This window comes from Clinocottus analis, unplaced genomic scaffold, assembly GCF_023055335.1.
Source record: "Clinocottus analis isolate CAN_PGR_092001 unplaced genomic scaffold, fCliAna1.0.p SCAF_13, whole genome shotgun sequence".
Classification (NCBI taxonomy): domain Eukaryota; kingdom Metazoa; phylum Chordata; class Actinopteri; order Perciformes; family Cottidae; genus Clinocottus; species Clinocottus analis.
Genome location: NW_027175854.1, coordinates 6,243,759 through 6,262,341, shown reverse-complemented (window position 1 = coordinate 6,262,341; position 18,583 = coordinate 6,243,759). Strand labels below are relative to the sequence as shown.

The following is an 18,583-nucleotide window of genomic DNA, read 5'->3' as shown; positions in this document are numbered from 1 at the left end:
CATTAACCTGGCAGAGGTGTTGGGACCACCTCAGTCTGGACTCTGGTTAAACTGGTGCGATGGACATGGCCAGCTTGGTTAGCCCAGTACAGCCAGTCTCTGTCCCAGTCCAGATCAAATGACAAGATGCCGTCGTCAGTGGTAAACAGCTGGATGTGATTTGACTCTCTGCCTCTAAACTCCAGCAAGTTGACACTGGTCATGGTGGCATATATAAACCTTGGATCTGTGAGACAAAAAGGAACAACACATTTTTATGATGCCCTCAAACTTAGAATTATACAAGGATGAGAAAAAAACACAAAAAATAGTTAATCCTATATGGCAAGAAATAATCTTGCACAATATGATACAATTCACGGCAAAGTAAAGTTAAGATAAACCTACATTCACACGTCCCATCCAGCATCAGCACTTTGGAGTTTGGACAAGCGCAGGTGAATCCATCAGGGTTGCCTTTAGTGAGCTGGCAGAGCCGGCAAGGAGTCTTCACACACGCAGAAAAACCTTTTGGATGACATTTTGAAATGTGAGTGCCATTATTAAGCATGAAACAACTATGACAAAGAAATGTATATATACTGTTCTATATTAAAATACATTGTAGTTTATAATTAATACTATTTATTATTACTACTAGTAGTACCTTGAGGCTGCTGTAGCTCATGGTAAACAGCCAATATTGGCAGAATGCCTTTCCAGATGAATTGCTTCTGGCTTGGTTGATCCTGTGGAACCTGCCACAGTCCTTCGTCATCTACCCAGTAGAAGGCACGTTCAAACACAGCCAGGCCGAGAGCAGGCTTCCTGTTGAACAGGCCTGTGAAGGAGTACCGTCCTGTGCCGTCCACCTTCACCGTCTCTATAGACTAAATTAAATAATTCATTGTCACGGTATGTGAGGGACAACAAACGACAAAATTCATCCTTACTCACCACCAACATTTAATATTATAGTTTTCATGAGTAAATGTAATAACATAACGGAATCAATCCTTTCACCATATTTTCTATTCATTCATGACCTTAAAAACTAAACATGGATTATTTTTTTTATACTGGGCGAGGACACCCAACCTTTTTACCAATGTTTGGACAAGATGACAACTGGAAATTCTGTGATGCCGTAATGAGTATCAAATTGCCAGGTGTTTATATTTCTGTCCATCTGAGGACAGAATTGGTCCCGGCCATAGCATAACAACCTGTATAAGATGCAACAACAACTGCATCTTATACGGGTTGAGTTTAATAATGGCTATGTGCAAGCATGGAGGGAAAAAACGGCCCACTTTGCGTCATCATTCTGCACATACAAGACATGATGACATAATGCATTGAATTAATGTACACTATTGGTTGTACGCACACGTCTGAATTTCCATCCTTAACTAACCTTCTTGAAGTCGCTGATCCAGTAGAGCCTCCTGGCAGCCACGTCAGCAGTGAGGCTGTGGGCCGACTGAGCAGTGAGCACAGCCAGAGTACTTCTTTCTGATGCGTCCATCCATGACTTCTCGACCGTCACTCTGTCACCGTGGCCGGCACTGATCCAGAACATTAGGCTGGAAGGCAGTGAAGTTGAATGAGTACGGCCCAGTGTATTATCACCTCTTTAGGGTCATCCATGATAGATTTTAATGCATGTCATGGGCGCAATTTCCATCAGTTTTCCAAGTTCCAAACAGTGTAAATAAAAGCAGACTTACCGTTGCTTACTAGACTAATATGTGGTCACTGTAAATCCTATGTAACATACCTCTCCACAGGTATTAGCACCAACTCTAAAGGGTTGATGTTTTTGCTCAGCAGAGTTGTGTAAGTTGTCCCATCAGCTGCCTGCATGTAGATTGATTTAGTCTTCTGATTGGTCCAGAAAAGGTTTCCAGTCAACCAATCACAAGCGAGACCCCTGATTCCAGGCTCACCTGTAAAAAAAAAACAAAAAAAAAACGAACTACTCTAGTAGACTTTTAAAAATCATAAGATATGTTTACAGTCTTTCCATTTAACCATATCTAATGCCCTCTTGCTTCAGTCACTCAATAAAACATACATACAATTATTTTAATATACGGCATTACTTCAAATCACGACCAGCTGCAATCTAAATAATATCTTTAAAAACACAAGAGCTCATCTTGGGTCAACTAACCAGTATAAGTTGTCCAGCTGCGCTGTCCATCATATTTGTAAATGCTGCCATGGTGGTCAGCCCAGAAGTACCAGCCTCGGGCACCATCAAAGGTCAAGGCCACTGGGTCAAGCACGGGAGTCTTGATGGCTTCAAACTCTTGAGTCTTCACATTTAATAGGCCGAGAGAACTCCTTTGCATAATTAGCAATCTGGTTTCATTACCTGGACGAATGGATAGGTTAAGGGTGGAAGAAATAAATAAAATTGACAGTTAGAGTGAATACTTGAACTGGAGTAAGTTTCCCCTCCTGGCAGGTCAACATAAGGGATTATGTCACAAGATAAATCTAGAAAAGACAGTTGTAGAACGTGACAAAGACAAAACATTTATGAGAAAAATCCTTACATCTATATTTTGACAGAAAGAAAAACTTATGTTTTATCATACTTTTTTAACAAAAATGTAAGTCTAAATGTATTTTGATGAAACCTGCTCGTATCTGAAGTTCCCACCTTGATCTTTAACTTTTCTTTATGGCTTTTGTCATTAACTGAGCACCAGTGAAGTAGCCCATTAGTACATAAATAAACTTTTGTCCATGTTTTTGCACTTCATGATTTTCGCTTTGATCTTTTCAGGACGAAACAAAAGCCAAAGTCGGTTGATGTCAAACAGTTAATTTGATCACTATCTCACGAGCATTAGATTTGCACTTGATGGTTGGTGGTTGATGTTACAGTAGTCGCAGGCTCAAAATAAGAACGAGTTGGTAGCAAACAAGGTCGAGGGATTTAACATGTGTATGCCTATTATGTCCTCAGATCGCGACCAACAGAGAAAACCCAACCTCATTACCTGTAGCTAGACATGTAGAGGTTCCATTCAGTTTAAAGCCCTCTCTGCAGTGGCAGTAGTAGGATCCGACAGTGTTGGAGCATTGATGCATACAAGGGGAAAAGGGAGGGGCACATTCATCCAAATCTGAGGAGAAACAGAGAGGGAGTTTTAGCTTCATACGCATAAACTGTGTACCAAAAACAGATTCCAAATGAGATGCTCATACAGCTGTAAAAGAAAAGTATCTTCTAAAAACTCAGCATGCTTTGTAATATTTTCAGCTTGATAAACGGAGAGGGGGGAAAGGGTCCGATGTGAAACTGCCAGAAGCAGTGAACACACCTTTACAGACGGCTCCATTGGGTGAGAGCGCATGTCCAACAGAACAGGCACACAGAGCTCCCCAGGGCTCATCGACACACACGTGGCTACAGCCTCCGTTGCTTGAGGCGCAAATACGACCTGCAGAACGAGGCTCAGCGTTACAGAGATCCATGATCCAGAAGAATGGCAGAAACATTTTGGCGTCCTTTATAACCAACAGTTGTGGTTTAGAGTCAAATTGCTCATTGCTGCATTGTGATTCAGGTAAATCTGTTCTACACCTACCGCAGGTTATGGGCTCATCGCTACCATCGGAGCACTGAGTCGTCCCATCACACCTTTTTTCAGCACTCAGACACGTCCCGTCAGGACACCGTATGCCGTCCTCACCACACAGACCTGGAAGGGCAGGGATCAGAAAACGTACAGTGAGTCTGTTCCCTGAGCTAGGAGCCACCTGGTTGTGTTTGACCTCTTTTGACACCGACTCAGATTCTTTTAATGTCGCACACATTCATCCTGGCTGCATGATCTACATTTAAAAATGACTAACAATGAATTGATTAAAAGGGTATCTAGTGATATAGAGATGGATATATGGTTTTAGAAATACATTTAAAAAATACCTTAATTTGTTCCAATAGCTTTTTAGCTAGCTTAGTTTTTGTTTTCTTCAAAAATAGTGTTTGGCAAAGAAAATTAGTGAACATATTTTGTTGAAAACCATACAAATACTTTGAAAGATTACTAACAAAACTATCTAAATTGCTACAGCAGATGATTAGAAAAAAACAAGGTGTTTTTGTAATTGGGTGAACTGGCCCTTTAAATGTACTTAGTCTCACACACTGACAGTCTGCTTTGTGTGGCACAGCGTTAAACCCTCTATCTTTCTCACCACAGTCCTCTTCATCAGAGTTGTCCAGGCAGTCATTCAGTCCGTTGCAGCGCAGGTCTGTGGGGATACAGATGTGGTTTCGACAGGTCCAGTCGGAGTCCAGACAGCCCTCTGTAGCGTCACAGTTCTCCTCATCGGAGCCGGTGGGACACTGGTTTTGTCCGTCACAGCGGGCCGACGCATCAACGCAGCCGACTGAGTCAACACAAAGAAACTGGCCTGGCGGACATTCAGAAGAGCCTGGAAGTCCGGAAGAGATGAAAATCACTTTAAGAATTCTCTCATACTGACCTTTGAATCAACACAACCAAACACTGGAAACATGACAATCTGTGACTTTTCCTAACATTGAAAACTAAATATGACTCAACTCAACTGTGGGAAATCCTTTCTGGTTCTGCCGCCTTGCATTTTGGTTGTATTAGTTTTGAAGCAGTTTTTCCACTTAAAATGTGAAATACAAATTAACCTTAGGTAATTGCTGCTGATTCCACCGCTAGTCCAGTTAAATATGGTGCAAACGATTTCAGACTCAAGACAAAACGAGCAAATATGATATTTTGCACAGGGAGGATATCTACCAGTGCAATCCATTTCATCAGATCCATCCAGACAGTCCCCATCGCCGTCACATCTCCAGACATGAGGGATACACTTTCCATCATCACACTGCCACTGGTCGGGATGGCATCCCAAAGTCTGACCTACACACGTACAAAAAAGAAAAGAGACAGAGACCACAAGTCAAAGACGAGCCAGTCACTGGAGTAGTCCTAGTCACACACTGGACAAATTGTAGACGGTGTCTAAAATGTAGTCTAGATAACACTTTAAGGTTTCAGGATTTCATCGTGCACAAAAAATAAAGCTAACAAACTGAATTGTTAAATAAGTCAATGTTTTCTAGCAGGTCCACATTTTAGACAAGACAAATAGCTATACAGCAATTATTAAAGTATAAGAAGAAACAAGAAAATGTAAACTTTTAAAAAAGGTCCCCATCAGCATCAATTGGGCAAACAGAAAGACTGGTATGATACTCACTTGAGCACACGGCCAAATAAATATGAAAGGAAAGTAAAAGAGTACATTTTTATTCAGCCTGGCTATAAGGCCCAAAAGGTTTAGTTGTAAAACAGTCACAGAAACAGGGATACATTTGACTAATTGCAACTTATGCACACATTTGACTGGCTTGTATTAAAATCCTAATAAAAGTTTGTAACCCTGAACCCCTGGGGGTCTAGGAAGGTACGCCATTTTGATTCGTTCACGTTCAGAAAATCTTTACGTTAATTGACTTAAGCGCTCTCTTGCTTGAATTAAGTCGCACACATGCCTTAAACACGTATTTCTGTTGTTATTTACCTCGGAAACTGCTTAGACTTGCCAACAAAATCGAAAAAATGAACTGGTGTAAGTCCATGTCGCCTCGCACGCCTCGTCGTGACAAAAAGCGTCACCTGAGGCGGAATGATATCAGCTGTCACTGATGCAGGTGTGGTTGTGGTCATCAACGGGTCTCTTAACTTCCGCTCCCAAAAATAAAAATAAAATAAAATAAAACCTTTTCTATTGAAAATTTGATACAATTAATGTATAATGTATTTATCAACCTGGTGTTTTTTTAACAATGTTTTTTAAACATATATATGCATTTGCGTGTTTCTTTAATCGTTATATACGTCATTTCCAGGTTTCCTAACCACGCCTGTTTCAAAGTATGACGAACAAAAGACAATTCGTTCATTTTCATTTTGTGCTACTTCATTACGGACCCTCGCCACATACCTCGGATGTCGTTATTGTTCTTGTGGAAAGTTTATGTTTCATGGTCAGTGTTTCATTTTACAGAGCGCAAGCTTCAGCACGACGCTGTTGGGACAGAGAGCTCTTTTATCTTTACTGGTTTACCTCACTTACTGATGTTACATCCACTTTAAGAGTTTTTCATAAGTGCAAAAAGTTGGAAGTCATTTTATCACGTTAGCTTGAATAAGCAAGAATCATATTATGTGTTTTGACGTCATAATGTCCATTTTAATCTGCTGCCATGTGACATTGATTGTTGGTGTTTTCTGAAACATTTAAATTCGAGCTTTTACGCACGGATCGTTGCATTTTCTTTTGAAAGTAAAACTAAACTAACAAAGTCGACTACATGAGACCCTTTAATATGATAAATCAAACTGTGTTTCATGTTGTGACTATATCAGATAAAATGTTAATAGAACAAGCCAAATGTAGTTCTAATGGACCTCTCTGATAACTTTCACACATCATACTCTTCAAAAGGAATCAAAGCTTTGAAGTTGGCCATCAGCTCTTTCTTTTGAGGTCAAGTGTGCAGTGTGATTTATTGATGGGCCACCATTAACTGTCGTGTGACTGAAGTCATAAATGTCTCTTTTATGCTGCACGCAATTTTAATGGCAGATTGTAAACCCTCGTCGTTTGTATTATTTTCAGAGTAGATGTCCAAAATTGTTATTTTATATGTGGGTACAAATAAAGCATTGCTATTTACTGGATAGTATTATTGTCGTTTTAGTTTAAACACATGTATTGTCTGAATAGCGTTGCATATTGTTGTTGCATATTTATGATTATTGTGTTGATTTATATCAAATGATAACTTACAATATAAAACTTTACATGGCGCAATGACCTACGTTACTATTTATGTCGCCATCAAAAAGAAACAAACATACTTCAAATGAACCAATGATTTAAGTGCAGTAAGCTTTTCCCCTGCATTAGAGTTGAGGTCATTATTTCCCTTAATTGTTCCCCGCGGTTTAATTCCCCTGCTCTGTCTCAACAGGCTTAAAACAGCTCAAGCCCCTCGCAACAAAAAGTGATTAACTGCCCCGTGTTACTTCCCCATTAATCACAGCGCAGTTGTGCAGCTCGTAATCTCTTTAACATGTAGTACTGTCACGGCTTTTTGTCAAAGGGATCTCTAATGTACAACACAGCAATAATCAGAGGGGTGCACGTCTTATCACACCTCTGCTGCTAACAGTGGTTTCGATGCCCATCGGGCAGCCCCTTGTCACATAAGTCTTTGAGCGCCGCCGTGGATCACACGCGACAAATCTCTTCAAAGGACGTCAGCAGAGAGGGGTGTGCCTATAAATCCCAGCCTCGGCATCTCACCTGGAGCATTTGGAATCTACCTGCGTAAGGGACAGCACCGCACATTACAATTATGAAGGGACTACCAGTGGATTTATCTTGTGTGCTTCTTCTTCTACTTCTTCTTCTTGTGGTTGATTTGGGTCCGGGTGTCGCCGCGCATCCCTTTCCCGGGATGCACCGTGACGCACTGCTTCGTGGGATGAGCGCCGCGTCCAGACGCACAGTGCGAAGGCAGCAAGCCAGCCGGCTGCCACTCTACATGATGCAGCTCTACCGGACCATGCTGCACGTGGACCGGGAGAGCCCTCCTGCTGCCAGCGTGAGCCACATCAGGACAGAGGACCACCCCGGTTTGCATGCGTCCGACTCTGTGGTCAGCCTGGTCGCTAAAAGTAAGTTTTCACAAAACTATATATGAAAGATGGAGGGTGCATTGTGGCACAGGCTGTGCAGTGTTCCCCTATCATGACAGTTACCAACAATATGTGTGTGGACTTATTGCACTCACTTTAATTGAATCGTGTGTCTAATGATCGATGATTGGGAATACTATCTGTGATCATTTGGTCTTGCTGTTAAATATTCTGCAAGACCAAAGCAAAATGACAAGTGCCTGTTCTTTTGCATGACTATTAACCAATATTCTTTACTCATTTCTTTCAGGCTGCGAGCATACTGGCAAGCGGTGGTCCGTCACCTTTGACATGTCCTCCATGTCTGCAAGTGACAACATCCAACTGGCTGAACTTCGCATCCGCCTGTCAGCCTTCACCAAGACTCCCGTAGCCTCGGTGAACATCTACCATTCACACAGGGGCCTCCAGAACAGGCAGTTCCTGGGCCGCGTGGTGGCTCATCCCGGTCCGATGGTCTCCCCCTCCTCCTGGGAGGTGTACAACATGACGGGAATGCTCCGTCGCTGGCTGCAGCGGAAGCAGAGGCCGGAGGAGGAGGCTGAGGTGAAGGAGCGGACGGGGGTCGTACACCCTACAGCTGACCGAGTCATGATGGTGGTCTTCTCTAGGCAACACACCCACAGCCAGCGAATGCCGACACTCATCCGCACAGCAGAGCACTCCAAGTACGTCAGCCTGGAGCGCGAGAGGGCGGTGGCCGACTCTGGTTCCAGGCCGAGGATCCGCAGGTCGGAGAGGCGGCCTCACACCCAGCAGCAGCGTCAGAGAATGGCTGGAGTCGCTCCTGGCGGCAGGCCCGCAGAGGAGAAGAAGAAGGGCCCCCTCTGCGAGAAGGTGGACATGTGGGTCGACTTTGTGACACTCGGCTGGAGCAAGTGGATGGTCTATCCCAAACAGTACAACGCCTACCGCTGTGAAGGGCGCTGTCCCACACCAGTAGATGAGACCTTTACCCCAACCAACCATGCATACATGCAGGTAAGGTGGAATTTGAGGCAACTTTACTTTATTGCTGCAAGGGGACAAATTAAAATGAATGATACATTAATACCCTTAACAAGTGTTCTGATCAATCATTATTTCTCTTTCTTGATTCCAGAGCCTTCTGAAACTTCACCACCCAGACAAGGTGCCATGCGTTTCCTGCGTGCCAACGCACCTGGCATCGCTTTCCATGTTGTACTTCGAGAAAGGGAAGATGGTCATGAGGCGTCACGAGAAGATGGTGGTGGAGGAGTGCGGCTTCCACTGAGCAAAAGACCTGAAAACCTTTTGATCAAAAGGTCAGATGGATCGGAGCCAATGACAAGTGGACAAATGACCACAGGCACGAGATGTCCGGTTTGACACTGGGACAGAGGCTGCCGCCGAGAGGAAGGACGTTGAAGAAGGGGACCTCTCTTTATCCTGGACACAGAGCTCTAAAGCAAGTGCTCAATGGCTGGTACTTTATTAGATTAGGTGATATTAATTGTGCCGTGGATCGCAACTGGATGAGCTACACTTCACGTTTCTAAAGATTGATGATGGTTATGGACTGATCCAGTCAAGCTGGAGCAAAACAAAGGCAAAATAAGGTCACTGACTGAAGCACTATAGAAGATTCACACAAACGGACAAACAGTTGTACGCAACAGGTCTTGTGTACAAATTGTCGACTGAAGAAAAATGCAAATGTCAGAATGGTGTAAGCGCTTTTAACTTTATTGAAATGTTTGCTATAAATAATAATACAATAAATTATTTTTTATCTTGACAAAGTGTTTATTGATTTGTATACTGTGTGTTAAGATGCTCATTGAAAAATAAAAACAAATTGTTGTGGACATAAACAGAGACGATTTTGTGTACAAATTGTTGACTAAAAAAAATGCAAATATCAGAATAGTGTAAGCACTTTCAACTTTATTGAAATGTTTGCTATGAATAATAATATGATAAATTATTTTTTATCTTGACAAAGTGCTTATTGGTTTGTTACTGTGCGTTAAGTTGCTCATTGAAAAAAAATAATTGTGAACATAAACAGAGACAACGATGTTGCTAAAACATACAATAGACCTTTTTCACAGCAGGTGTTTTTTAGTTGTTTTAGCAGGTAATGCACAGGTGTAATTGCTTATTAGCAAGGAGACATGTATGTTATTAGTAGCCACTTCCTAAAACCCGCTAAAATAATGTGTAATTAATATTTTTCGGTTTTAGAAAAGCACTTGTTTGCTATCAAATGTATCAACTCGAGACAACATGTCAGTGGAGTGTTTATAAGAGCCCAAGTGGTCGCAAAAACAAATCAATTATGGCTGATTCATAAACATCAGACTTTGTTACTTCAAGTTATTTATTTGTATAACATAGAATATTTTAAAGAAGATGTTCTTAAAAGCCCCTAAATGAGTCAAATCACATAAAATATGAATGGTTTAATTTCAATAAGACTTTGACTCGCTTGTCAAATATGTCACAGATCATACAAAGTCAAGTATACTCAAAGTAAACAAATAATTTCATGCATTAGTCACAGTAGTGTTGATTTATCAGAGAACATTTTAACACATTAAGTATTAACAAAACAAAAAATGATGCACCTCAAAAAGACAACGCTTCTTATTTCAATGGAGGATTATTTTTCTAATCTCAGTAAACAAAAAAAAGCAATAAAAAAAATGTTGGGAATCACTTTCATCCTTGCAGTGTGACTGACCCTCCTCACATGTCAATTTCAAACAAGGCATCTTCAAGAAAAACAGAAAAGACAGTGAAGTTCAGTCAAGGGAAGGAGACAAGTCAAAGATACACATGAAGGGTTGTGGCTCGTCGCTCTCGTTGGCATTTTAAATGTGCAGTCAGGTCTTTACCTGCGTTCTCGTTCTGCTGGTCATGGTCGGTGGTATGGCCGGGCGTCTCTTCAGGCAGGCTCGTGTCGTTGGGGGAGTTGGGTTTGACCGGCCTGGTGACTCCGGGGATGTCGGGCAGATTGGGAGGCGTGCGAGCCAGGGGAGACGTCCGACACTGCAAGAGGAACTTCCTGTCGTAGATGATTCTGGTACCTGCGGGCGGCAGCGAAGGAAAGCAAAGTCGCTTATTGTCAATATTTTGTCAGTATAGCTGTTTTCATGTCGCATATTTAGCTTTGTGAAAAAAATTAAATTATATTTTGAATTTGGTATAGTTTACCGAAGCACCCTTGTAACTGGTTTAAATCATGCAAATTAAATTAAAGAAGTGTAACCAGTTAAAAAGGACTAAATAAAACAACTGTATCCAATTACATTCAGTTGCTAATCTAAACATTAAACACTTACATCTCGTGGAAAAAGTATTCTAATTCAATAAAATTCCGCCGCCATCATTGATGTTAAAGACTTGCAATTTGTTAAAACAGGTAGAAATTAAAATAACTTTATTTTCAATTCATTTAATTCAATACAGAAAATAATTTCAACAGCTAACGTCAAAGTAAAACTAGTAAATAGTCAAAAAGAATAAAATGAAAAATAAAATATTGTATCACGTATTGTGGTATTGTGTTTCTCTGTCAGAGTAATATTTTGTCTGAGCTGTGAACACCTCTATACATCATACCTACGACCTCATTTCATGTCACACTGACCCAATTCTGTGTTTATCTGTTGAAATATGTGCACAGAACACAGTATCAGCTCTACAATGGACATGTGCACGCTTAGTCAACTTTCTCACAGTCGCAGAGGGAAAACATTACTTCCCAATTATTCAAGCTTCTAGGTGTTAAAATATAAAATACTGAATATATGGACCAAGCAAATAGTTATATTAGTGTATATCACTTCATACGTTAACGTAGTGGTCACTTTTAATCAGCTTCCATGTATCCTCAGAAAAATACATTGCATTCATAACACATCAGGTAATTATTATCGCTCACGAGAAACTTGCCCTCGTGGAGCCAACACCTTGTAAACATGTTGCTGTGGCTCAACAACAGCCTGCTGTAAAACCAAGACTATAAATAGGCCCAGACCGGGTGCAAGTCTATATTTGACTGTACGGTCAGCTATTCATATTTAACTGGTGCCATGGGAATGTTTATTTGCATTAAAAAATCAGAACCTCTCCAGGGCTGATGAAGAAGAAAGTCCTCAGACACACATTCAATTTGATTGAAATGAAGGAGAGGGCGGGTCATGTGACCAGTGAAAGTACTGTGCAGTTTGCAGACTGCATGCTTCCAGTGCAGAAAACTGCTCTAATAGGATTCATTTAAGTCCATTACCAGGTGGTCTTTAGCCTTACGGAAGAAGCTGTCAAACATTAACAGGCCGACAGATCACAGACCCTTGGTCAGCAACTATAATCTGGACCTTTAACACATTTAATTCACAACGAAACGTTTTTTCACGTCACAACAAATACATACTTGGTTGAACTAACCATTTCACTGCAGTCACAGTCAGTGTCACAAAAGCCAAGGTGGAGTCTTTAAATTGACAAGGTTATTATGTTGCCTCATGCAACAGAGACAAAAAACACATTCCAAAGTAAATGTAAGTGTCCCTTTAAAGCTAATTTCTCATTGTATTCCTGACCCTTGGTCTGAATCACTTTGTGATAACATTCGAGGTGCGTTCAGGGCCTTTGACCTAGTTCCCAGCACATCGTTTACCTCCTGGCGTGGTGCTGAACAGAGTCCCCCCGGGAGTCGTAGAGTAGTCCTGGGGCATGTGGGCAGGGTCGTGGATGGTGACCCGCCTGACGGGCGGGATATCCCGGCTGCCGGTGGTCTGACCTCCCGCTGACATCTTTTACAACACTTTCACAACACTTGCTACAGAGCCACAGACCCGAGGAGCTGCGTTTAAGTGTGAAGGACGCGACGGAGCTGCAGCCAGGAAATAAGGAAGTTACCATGTGCCTCCACGTGGTGTGAGCGCGTCCAAAACAACTCACGGACCTCCTTCAAAACAACACGTGGAGCGGAGAGCTGCGATTGGTTGAACACAGGGGGCGTTACAACACGGGCGGGGAGGTTGTAGTTTTTGTGCCCCACCCGTTTGTTCTGAACTGGGGGGAACTCTATCAACCAGAGATGACGCGATGTTAGGAATAAATATGGGCTGGACAATTATATGAAACTTTTTTTCCCCCCATGTGATTATAAAAAATCTATATAATGATATAAAAAAACTATATATATATATATATATATATATATATATATATATATATATATATATATATATATATATATATATATATATATATATATATATATGTAATTTTGCAATCAGGTGTTGCATGTATGCACTACTAATATTCATTAAAAACAAATCAGCAAAGTCAAAGGGTATCATAGACTTATTATGAAGATGGAGCAATTAAACAAAGCGTCCAGGCCACGTCAAACTTACAATGAATATACAATTGTTCATCAATATTATAGCAAAAATATACAAACCAACCTCGTTAATTATTTATTTTTTAATACAAAACAGGACACAACATTTATGTCACATCTTTGTTTATTAATTCTTGTAAATGGTTTGAGCTGGTGTACAGGGTAAGATGATCTATACATATCGTCATGTCAGAACGACTGATTGAAAGGCTTGTATACATATTCACGTTTGTTTATCCTTTCTCCAGGACAATACAAAAGAAAAGAAAACAAGTGGTCATAGCTACAAAGCCTCTACATTCCCCATGATGTGGGCGTTGGCCTATTCTAGATAATGCCTAAAGAACATCCATAACAACTCTATGAGGGTGCATAGCATTCTAATTAAATATATTTTGTCATATATTTATACATATATTTTCATAAAAACATATTTTTTTGTGCATGTGCGCAGTTGCATTCCTTAGGATAGAGTAATATGATATTGCGTTTACATTGTCATGTATCCATTCTAAAGGAGTATAGGTGATCTCTATTCTTTCGCAACAGTTAAAGTTGTACAATACTCTTTTTTTTTTAAATACATCATCGAAGGTTACACTTCCTCTCAAGTCACACATCTGGTAAAAACGTTCTCTTTTCTTCTCCTGAACCAACCAGGTTTGGAACCGAGCACCATCTCTCTCCCTCACACACACACACACACACACACACACACACACACACACACACACACATACACACACACACACACGGTGGCGTTTTATAAGATTTATTTCTCATTGAGTACTTTAATTCAGATATTAAATGTCAATCAAATAAAAGGATAATGGCTCAGAGTTAGAGCTCAGAATTGTTCTTCCTGTTAATTTGGTGCAATGATGTGTATCAACCACCGGGGGCAGAAAACAAGCCGTGAGAGGCTGCGAGGGCCATCGTTAGACTTTTAGAAATACTGAGGTCATGACTCCTCCAATCATCCCTGACAAAACTCTTCTTTTGATAAAAAAAAAAAGGTTGTTCCCACACTGTTCCTTAATTACTAAGGATGGGTAGAATGCATAGAATAATTTCCATAAGTAGTTTAATAAAGGGTAATTTCTTCTAAACAAGCCGTTTATGCTGATAGGATTTACCCTGAAGACTACAGAAGGCAGTCGACGGTCCAATTTGACTCTGATTGACTCTAATCCTTGCACTTGACGTGAGACACGTCCGTGCACCGTTTTCTTTTTGGTCTTCAGACTCACGTCAAGCTCACGCTTTGTGAATCCTTCTTGCCTGGGTATGCAATTACAATCCCACACGGTAAAGGCGGCCTTTGCCACAAACAAAGAAACGGCCGTATATATATATATATATATATATTGCAGAGAGGTTATTCTAAACGCACACACCTCGATGCCTAAATCCTGCTTCTTCCCTGTACTGATACAGTACAAGATGTAGAGACTAACTATAGTAGCTTTGAAGATCGAGGGAGTCATCGATCGGCTCTGTCATATTCAACATAGCTTCATCTGGCAATACAGGGAACTTAAATTAAACTGTCTGGTTTAACTTGGTTTACAATGCTTGACCAAATCCTTTATGGTTCACTTTGTTCACTGTGGTTACTGAAGCATATGCTCGATATTTTGTCTCCTCTTTGGTCGTTTTTTAATCAACCACCACACACACACACACACACACACACACACACACGCACACACACACACACACACACACAAACACCCAAACCATCCTGCTCCATACCCCTCCCCCTCCCTTCCCCGGCCCCTGTGTATCCTCATCCCGCCCCAAAACGGCCCCAACAACTAACGTCTTATTCAGAAGCACTCGCTTTGCGTCCCACACACGTCTTTGAGAGGAGGACTCGGAACTTAAAAAGGAAAAGACTTTGATTCTGACAGAGCAGAACTGAAAACCTGAGTGGAGTAACAGTGTGGAAAACATGTGATATGTAATAAACATGTGCTATATCGGATGAGGCTATCGCGTGCGCGGACCGGGCATGGAAAAGAATGTGCATTTGTGTGATGCGTAACAAAAGTATTCGTTCATTCCGTGTCTCACTCATTCAGGCTACAGTAACATTTACAGTACTTAAATATTGTGTTGCGATGTCCAGGACAATGTGTGCTACTATGAAGTGAAACCCTTTCATAGTACTGCTGTCTGGTTTCTGGCTTAAAAGAAGTGCTTCGGCGATGAGGAGGCCAGTGAGTGGTGTGCAGTGATGCCGCTATCGAGAACAACGTAAACGACACAGAAAAAGAAAGTGGAGCTGGGTGGTTTCCACCTCACGGCAGCAGCAGACTCCTCGATAGGAATCAGTGTATGAACTTAACATACCCTGGTTTATGTTTTGCTACGTTGGGTGCTGAAAAGCAAACGGCCCCTCCCAGGCCTCCGCAGTCCCGCAATGCTAAAGCTGAATCGCCGGATCTTGTTCGTCTTCTCTGACTCCTCCCCGTCAAGGTCGACGGAACCAGTCCGGTACAGCGCAGCCGCCTCGACGCCAGACTCCAATATTGTTCGTCTCGACGGTCGTCTTCACAGAGGAGCTTTCATTCCCCAGTCCTGCACGAAGACCTACAGCTTCCATCTTCTGCCTTCTTGTTAGGTATTATTGCTGTGGCACAATCCAAAACTCTCACACGCAGACCAGGCAATAGCTCTTTTCATCGTGACGCGATATGTTTCTGATTCTGTGTTTGTGTATGCACGATTGCGTGGGTGTGCTTTTGTTTTGTTTTGTCTTCACAGTTCACGAGTCTGGGGTCAGTGCTGATAAGACAATCACAGTGCTACCTGTCTGTTCTTATCACAATCCCACATCACATTCCTGTAGTAGCACAATTCCATTTCACACTTGCTACTATTGAAGCACACAACTCCAAATCACTACATCCTACAAACAAATCAGATCCTCCATGTTGTTTCCACTGCATTCACTTGGTTTCATATCGATAGATCGAAATCTGACGGTGAGGCGCTACAGCCGTTGGAAAAAAGGTAAAGATGGAGCACACAAGGAAGTTTTTTTTAGCATTAAATGGAGGAGCTATGTATGCTGATGAAGAGGAATGTGAGTTCACTGCATATTGACCGAGGCTACTGATAAATACTGTGAATCGAGGTGACGCGCGTCATACTGCGAGAAATGACGGAAGAAGGTAGAAAAGGTCACGGGGGAGAAAAGCGTCAATCTTTGTGTTGTAGAGCTGCCGCACGATACAATCAAGCAAACGGCCCCTTTCGAAAGAGAACACGAGGGGTGAAAGAAATTCAGCTCCCTACTGTGCTTGGACAATACCAAATACTTGTAATTAAAAACAAACAAACAAAAAACAACAAGGTGGACAGGCTCCGGGAAAATAAAGTTCATCCACAAAGGAAAAGACGACAGCGCACGCAGACAGGAACACTCACGAGCGGAGCAGCACAGCGGCTTTCTCATTCCAGCACTGAGCCATGACATCACAGGGCCAAAGAGCCAATCATTAGGCAGAGCTCAGTGCCAAGCCAGCGGCAAGAAACACATGCGGTAGATAAGAATACGCACACACATACGCATACATACGCACACATACGCAAACATACGCACACATACACACACTGACACATGTCCACGTAGCATAGAGTGCATATATCACATTGAGAATAATAGGGGGGAGGATCCAGTGAAAGAAGCATCGGCGGAAGCTTAGCTGTGTACAGAACCATCCATTCAGGGACTTTTTTTTTCTTTTTTTTTGGCTGTAGTGTTATTGGACTCCACTTGCTGACACAAACCACTCCATTTGGGGGGGGAATAGGTCCTTGAAATGGCCTGTGGCCAAAGCATGGGCCAGTCCCGTACCTTGTACCCATTCAGTTCGTAGATAATGACAGTTCAAAAGGTCAAAGGGCATGCACCAGCAGTCATCATGCGATTACAGTTCACAGGAAGCACTTTTTGTTGCTTTTTTTTTCTTGGTTGTTTTACTGACATTTATGTTTTTTGTTTTTTTTTTGTAAAAAAACAAACAAAAAAAGAAGAAGAAGAATCATGCCTTACTCTAATTGATGTTTTTCTTTACAAATGTTATAAAACTACAAGTTGAACTCCTCTTTTTTTTCTCTATCTCTTTTTCTTTTGTGGTGTCCGTCGGTCACACGTTGAGGATGAGGATTCTGTGTTTGTCATTTTGTAGTTTGCGCTTCTCAAGTCTTTGTCTTCCTCTTCCTCTCCTCCCTTTGCTCATTTTCCTCTGCGGCCTGGTTGTGTTTTTGTGTGGGATGATTTGGCAGTGGCTTTCCGGTCCTAGAGAACAGAGACAGATAGCATTTACACACAAATCACAGGCTCTAATTCACTTGGCCCTTCAAAAAGAAAAGAACAAGATTTCAAAGTGTACTTAATGCCAAATCTATGCTTCTAATTTTGAACATAAATAGAAAAGAACAGCATGTGAGAGATAATTAAGCTCTAACAGAGTCCAATATGTTGCCATGCAGGCTTCTATCCAAGCACTGGGATGCACAAGTGCTTGTTTTGTGTCCCGTACCTGGAGGACTGGGTAGTATGTGTATTTCAGTGTTTAACTCTCCGCAGACTGGTGCGCTGCGCTGACTGAGCGCCCTTTCTCACATCCACCCCCACCTGGAGCAAGGAGGGAGGGAGGAGGGAAGGAAACAACACTCGGACCAGTTAACTGCTTGAAGCCTCTACACGTAACCAGAGCAGATGACTAACTTGTCTGTTCGCCAGGCAGCCACCGTGGCTCGCTGCTGTACCCAGAAATAACACAGAACAAATGTGCAAGCATTTTGCCAATGAAGACAATGATGATGGTAATGTAGCACTCATTTTGCACAACTATGTGTTGTAGTTTTTAATATACGGACGTCTATTTGTGAATTTTTAGATTACGAACTATCATTAACTCAGATGTTGTCAAATCTGGGGACAAAATGCCTTTGACCAACATTTGGCTGGTGGCGACTGTTAATTACCCACCCTTTGTGGCAGGCTATGTTACTGATTCACAGTAATCTGCTTGGGTCAACAGTGTTGATGTGTGAATGGGTGTAAATGATGAACACACAACTGACTCACTCTTCTGGCAAGCACGCGTCCATGCTCATCCACAAACTGCGCCTCAACGGCATAGTCCTCTTTCTCCTCTCTCTGTACAAGAATAACACATTTTACATATGAAATATATATAAAATATTTATAGCAATTCAGTGTACTCAAGTTTGTGCGACAATAACTTTTTTGTAATAGGAAATGTAAAACAAAACCGAAGGTGTTGGACACGGCCGAGAAGTGTTACACCACACAACACATCATTCCAGTCGAGTTATTGAATTTGAACCTTATTGAATTTGTTGATGGTTGTGTGCAAAACATAACATGAATTGAATTGAACGATTGTGTTTCGATCTTAGAATTACAAAAAGA

General features: G+C 41.7%; 4 protein-coding genes across 11 annotated transcripts in view; 1 reads left to right on the top strand and 3 right to left on the bottom strand.

Moving 5' to 3' along the window:
* Window positions 1-767: 767 nt before the first annotated feature.
* On the bottom strand, window positions 768-7,238 carry LOC137783842 (low-density lipoprotein receptor-like). The gene is made up of 9 exons (XM_068574180.1): window positions 7,208-7,238; window positions 4,779-4,901; window positions 4,198-4,437; window positions 3,585-3,698; window positions 3,318-3,437; window positions 2,994-3,119; window positions 2,156-2,359; window positions 1,397-1,565; window positions 768-869 (listed from the first exon to the last, which is right to left on the bottom strand). Exons 1-8 carry the CDS (start codon window positions 7,236-7,238, stop codon window positions 1,561-1,563), a joined length of 963 nt encoding a protein of 320 aa, XP_068430281.1. The 3' UTR covers window positions 768-869; window positions 1,397-1,560.
* A 170-nt stretch (window positions 7,239-7,408) lies between these two features.
* LOC137784185 (nodal homolog) lies at window positions 7,409-9,006 on the top strand. Its single transcript, XM_068574675.1, has 3 exons — window positions 7,409-7,730; window positions 8,002-8,732; window positions 8,854-9,006. The coding sequence occupies exons 1-3, from the start codon at window positions 7,409-7,411 to the stop codon at window positions 9,004-9,006; spliced, it is 1,206 nt and encodes a 401-aa protein (XP_068430776.1).
* Window positions 9,007-9,675: 669 nt separating this feature from the next.
* On the bottom strand, window positions 9,676-12,659 carry LOC137783963 (eukaryotic translation initiation factor 4E-binding protein 1-like). Its single transcript, XM_068574326.1, has 3 exons — window positions 12,400-12,659; window positions 10,613-10,804; window positions 9,676-10,489 (listed from the first exon to the last, which is right to left on the bottom strand). The coding sequence occupies exons 1-3, from the start codon at window positions 12,533-12,535 to the stop codon at window positions 10,464-10,466; spliced, it is 354 nt and encodes a 117-aa protein (XP_068430427.1). The 5' UTR covers window positions 12,536-12,659; the 3' UTR covers window positions 9,676-10,463.
* A 578-nt stretch (window positions 12,660-13,237) lies between these two features.
* ank1b (ankyrin 1, erythrocytic b) overlaps window positions 13,238-18,583 on the bottom strand; it is a 65,844-nt gene continuing 60,498 nt past the window's right edge. For 7 of the 8 annotated variants that reach the window (XM_068573778.1, XM_068573785.1, XM_068573781.1 and 4 more), the window contains 3 exons: window positions 18,236-18,307; window positions 17,685-17,779; window positions 13,238-17,440 (listed from right to left, as the gene is read on the bottom strand). In XM_068573778.1, the coding sequence (XP_068429879.1) occupies window positions 17,711-17,779; window positions 18,236-18,307 (141 nt within the window). In that variant the 3' untranslated portion in view covers window positions 13,238-17,440; window positions 17,685-17,710. The remainder of the gene's footprint in view (window positions 17,441-17,684; window positions 17,780-18,235; window positions 18,308-18,583) is intronic. The other variant, XM_068573779.1, reaches the window with a different exon arrangement.

What these genes read in the sequence shown, in the direction of transcription:
- LOC137783963 (XM_068574326.1), bottom strand. Translation starts at nt 12,535, where the DNA reads ATGTCAGCGGGAGGTCAGACCACCGGCAGCCGGGATATCCCGCCCGTC. An exon ending in GTTCAGCACCACGCCAGGAG is followed by an intron (nt 10,805 to 12,399) that starts GTAAACGATGTG and finishes TGCCGCCCGCAG; the next exon opens with GTACCAGAATCATCTACGAC. An exon ending in CCAGCAGAACGAGAACGCAG is followed by an intron (nt 10,490 to 10,612) that starts GTAAAGACCTGA and finishes TTTTTCTTGAAG; the next exon opens with ATGCCTTGTTTGAAATTGAC.
- LOC137783842 (XM_068574180.1), bottom strand. Translation starts at nt 7,238, where the DNA reads ATGGGCATCGAAACCACTGTTAGCAGCAGAG. An exon ending in TGATGAAATGGATTGCACTG is followed by an intron (nt 4,438 to 4,778) that starts GTAGATATCCTC and finishes CCGGACTTCCAG; the next exon opens with GCTCTTCTGAATGTCCGCCA. An exon ending in CGATGAGCCCATAACCTGCG is followed by an intron (nt 3,438 to 3,584) that starts GTAGGTGTAGAA and finishes CTCGTTCTGCAG; the next exon opens with GTCGTATTTGCGCCTCAAGC.
- LOC137784185 (XM_068574675.1), top strand. Translation starts at nt 7,409, where the DNA reads ATGAAGGGACTACCAGTGGATTTATCTTGTGTGCTTCTTCTTCTACTT. An exon ending in GGTCAGCCTGGTCGCTAAAA is followed by an intron (nt 7,731 to 8,001) that starts GTAAGTTTTCAC and finishes CATTTCTTTCAG; the next exon opens with GCTGCGAGCATACTGGCAAG. An exon ending in CCAACCATGCATACATGCAG is followed by an intron (nt 8,733 to 8,853) that starts GTAAGGTGGAAT and finishes TCTTGATTCCAG; the next exon opens with AGCCTTCTGAAACTTCACCA.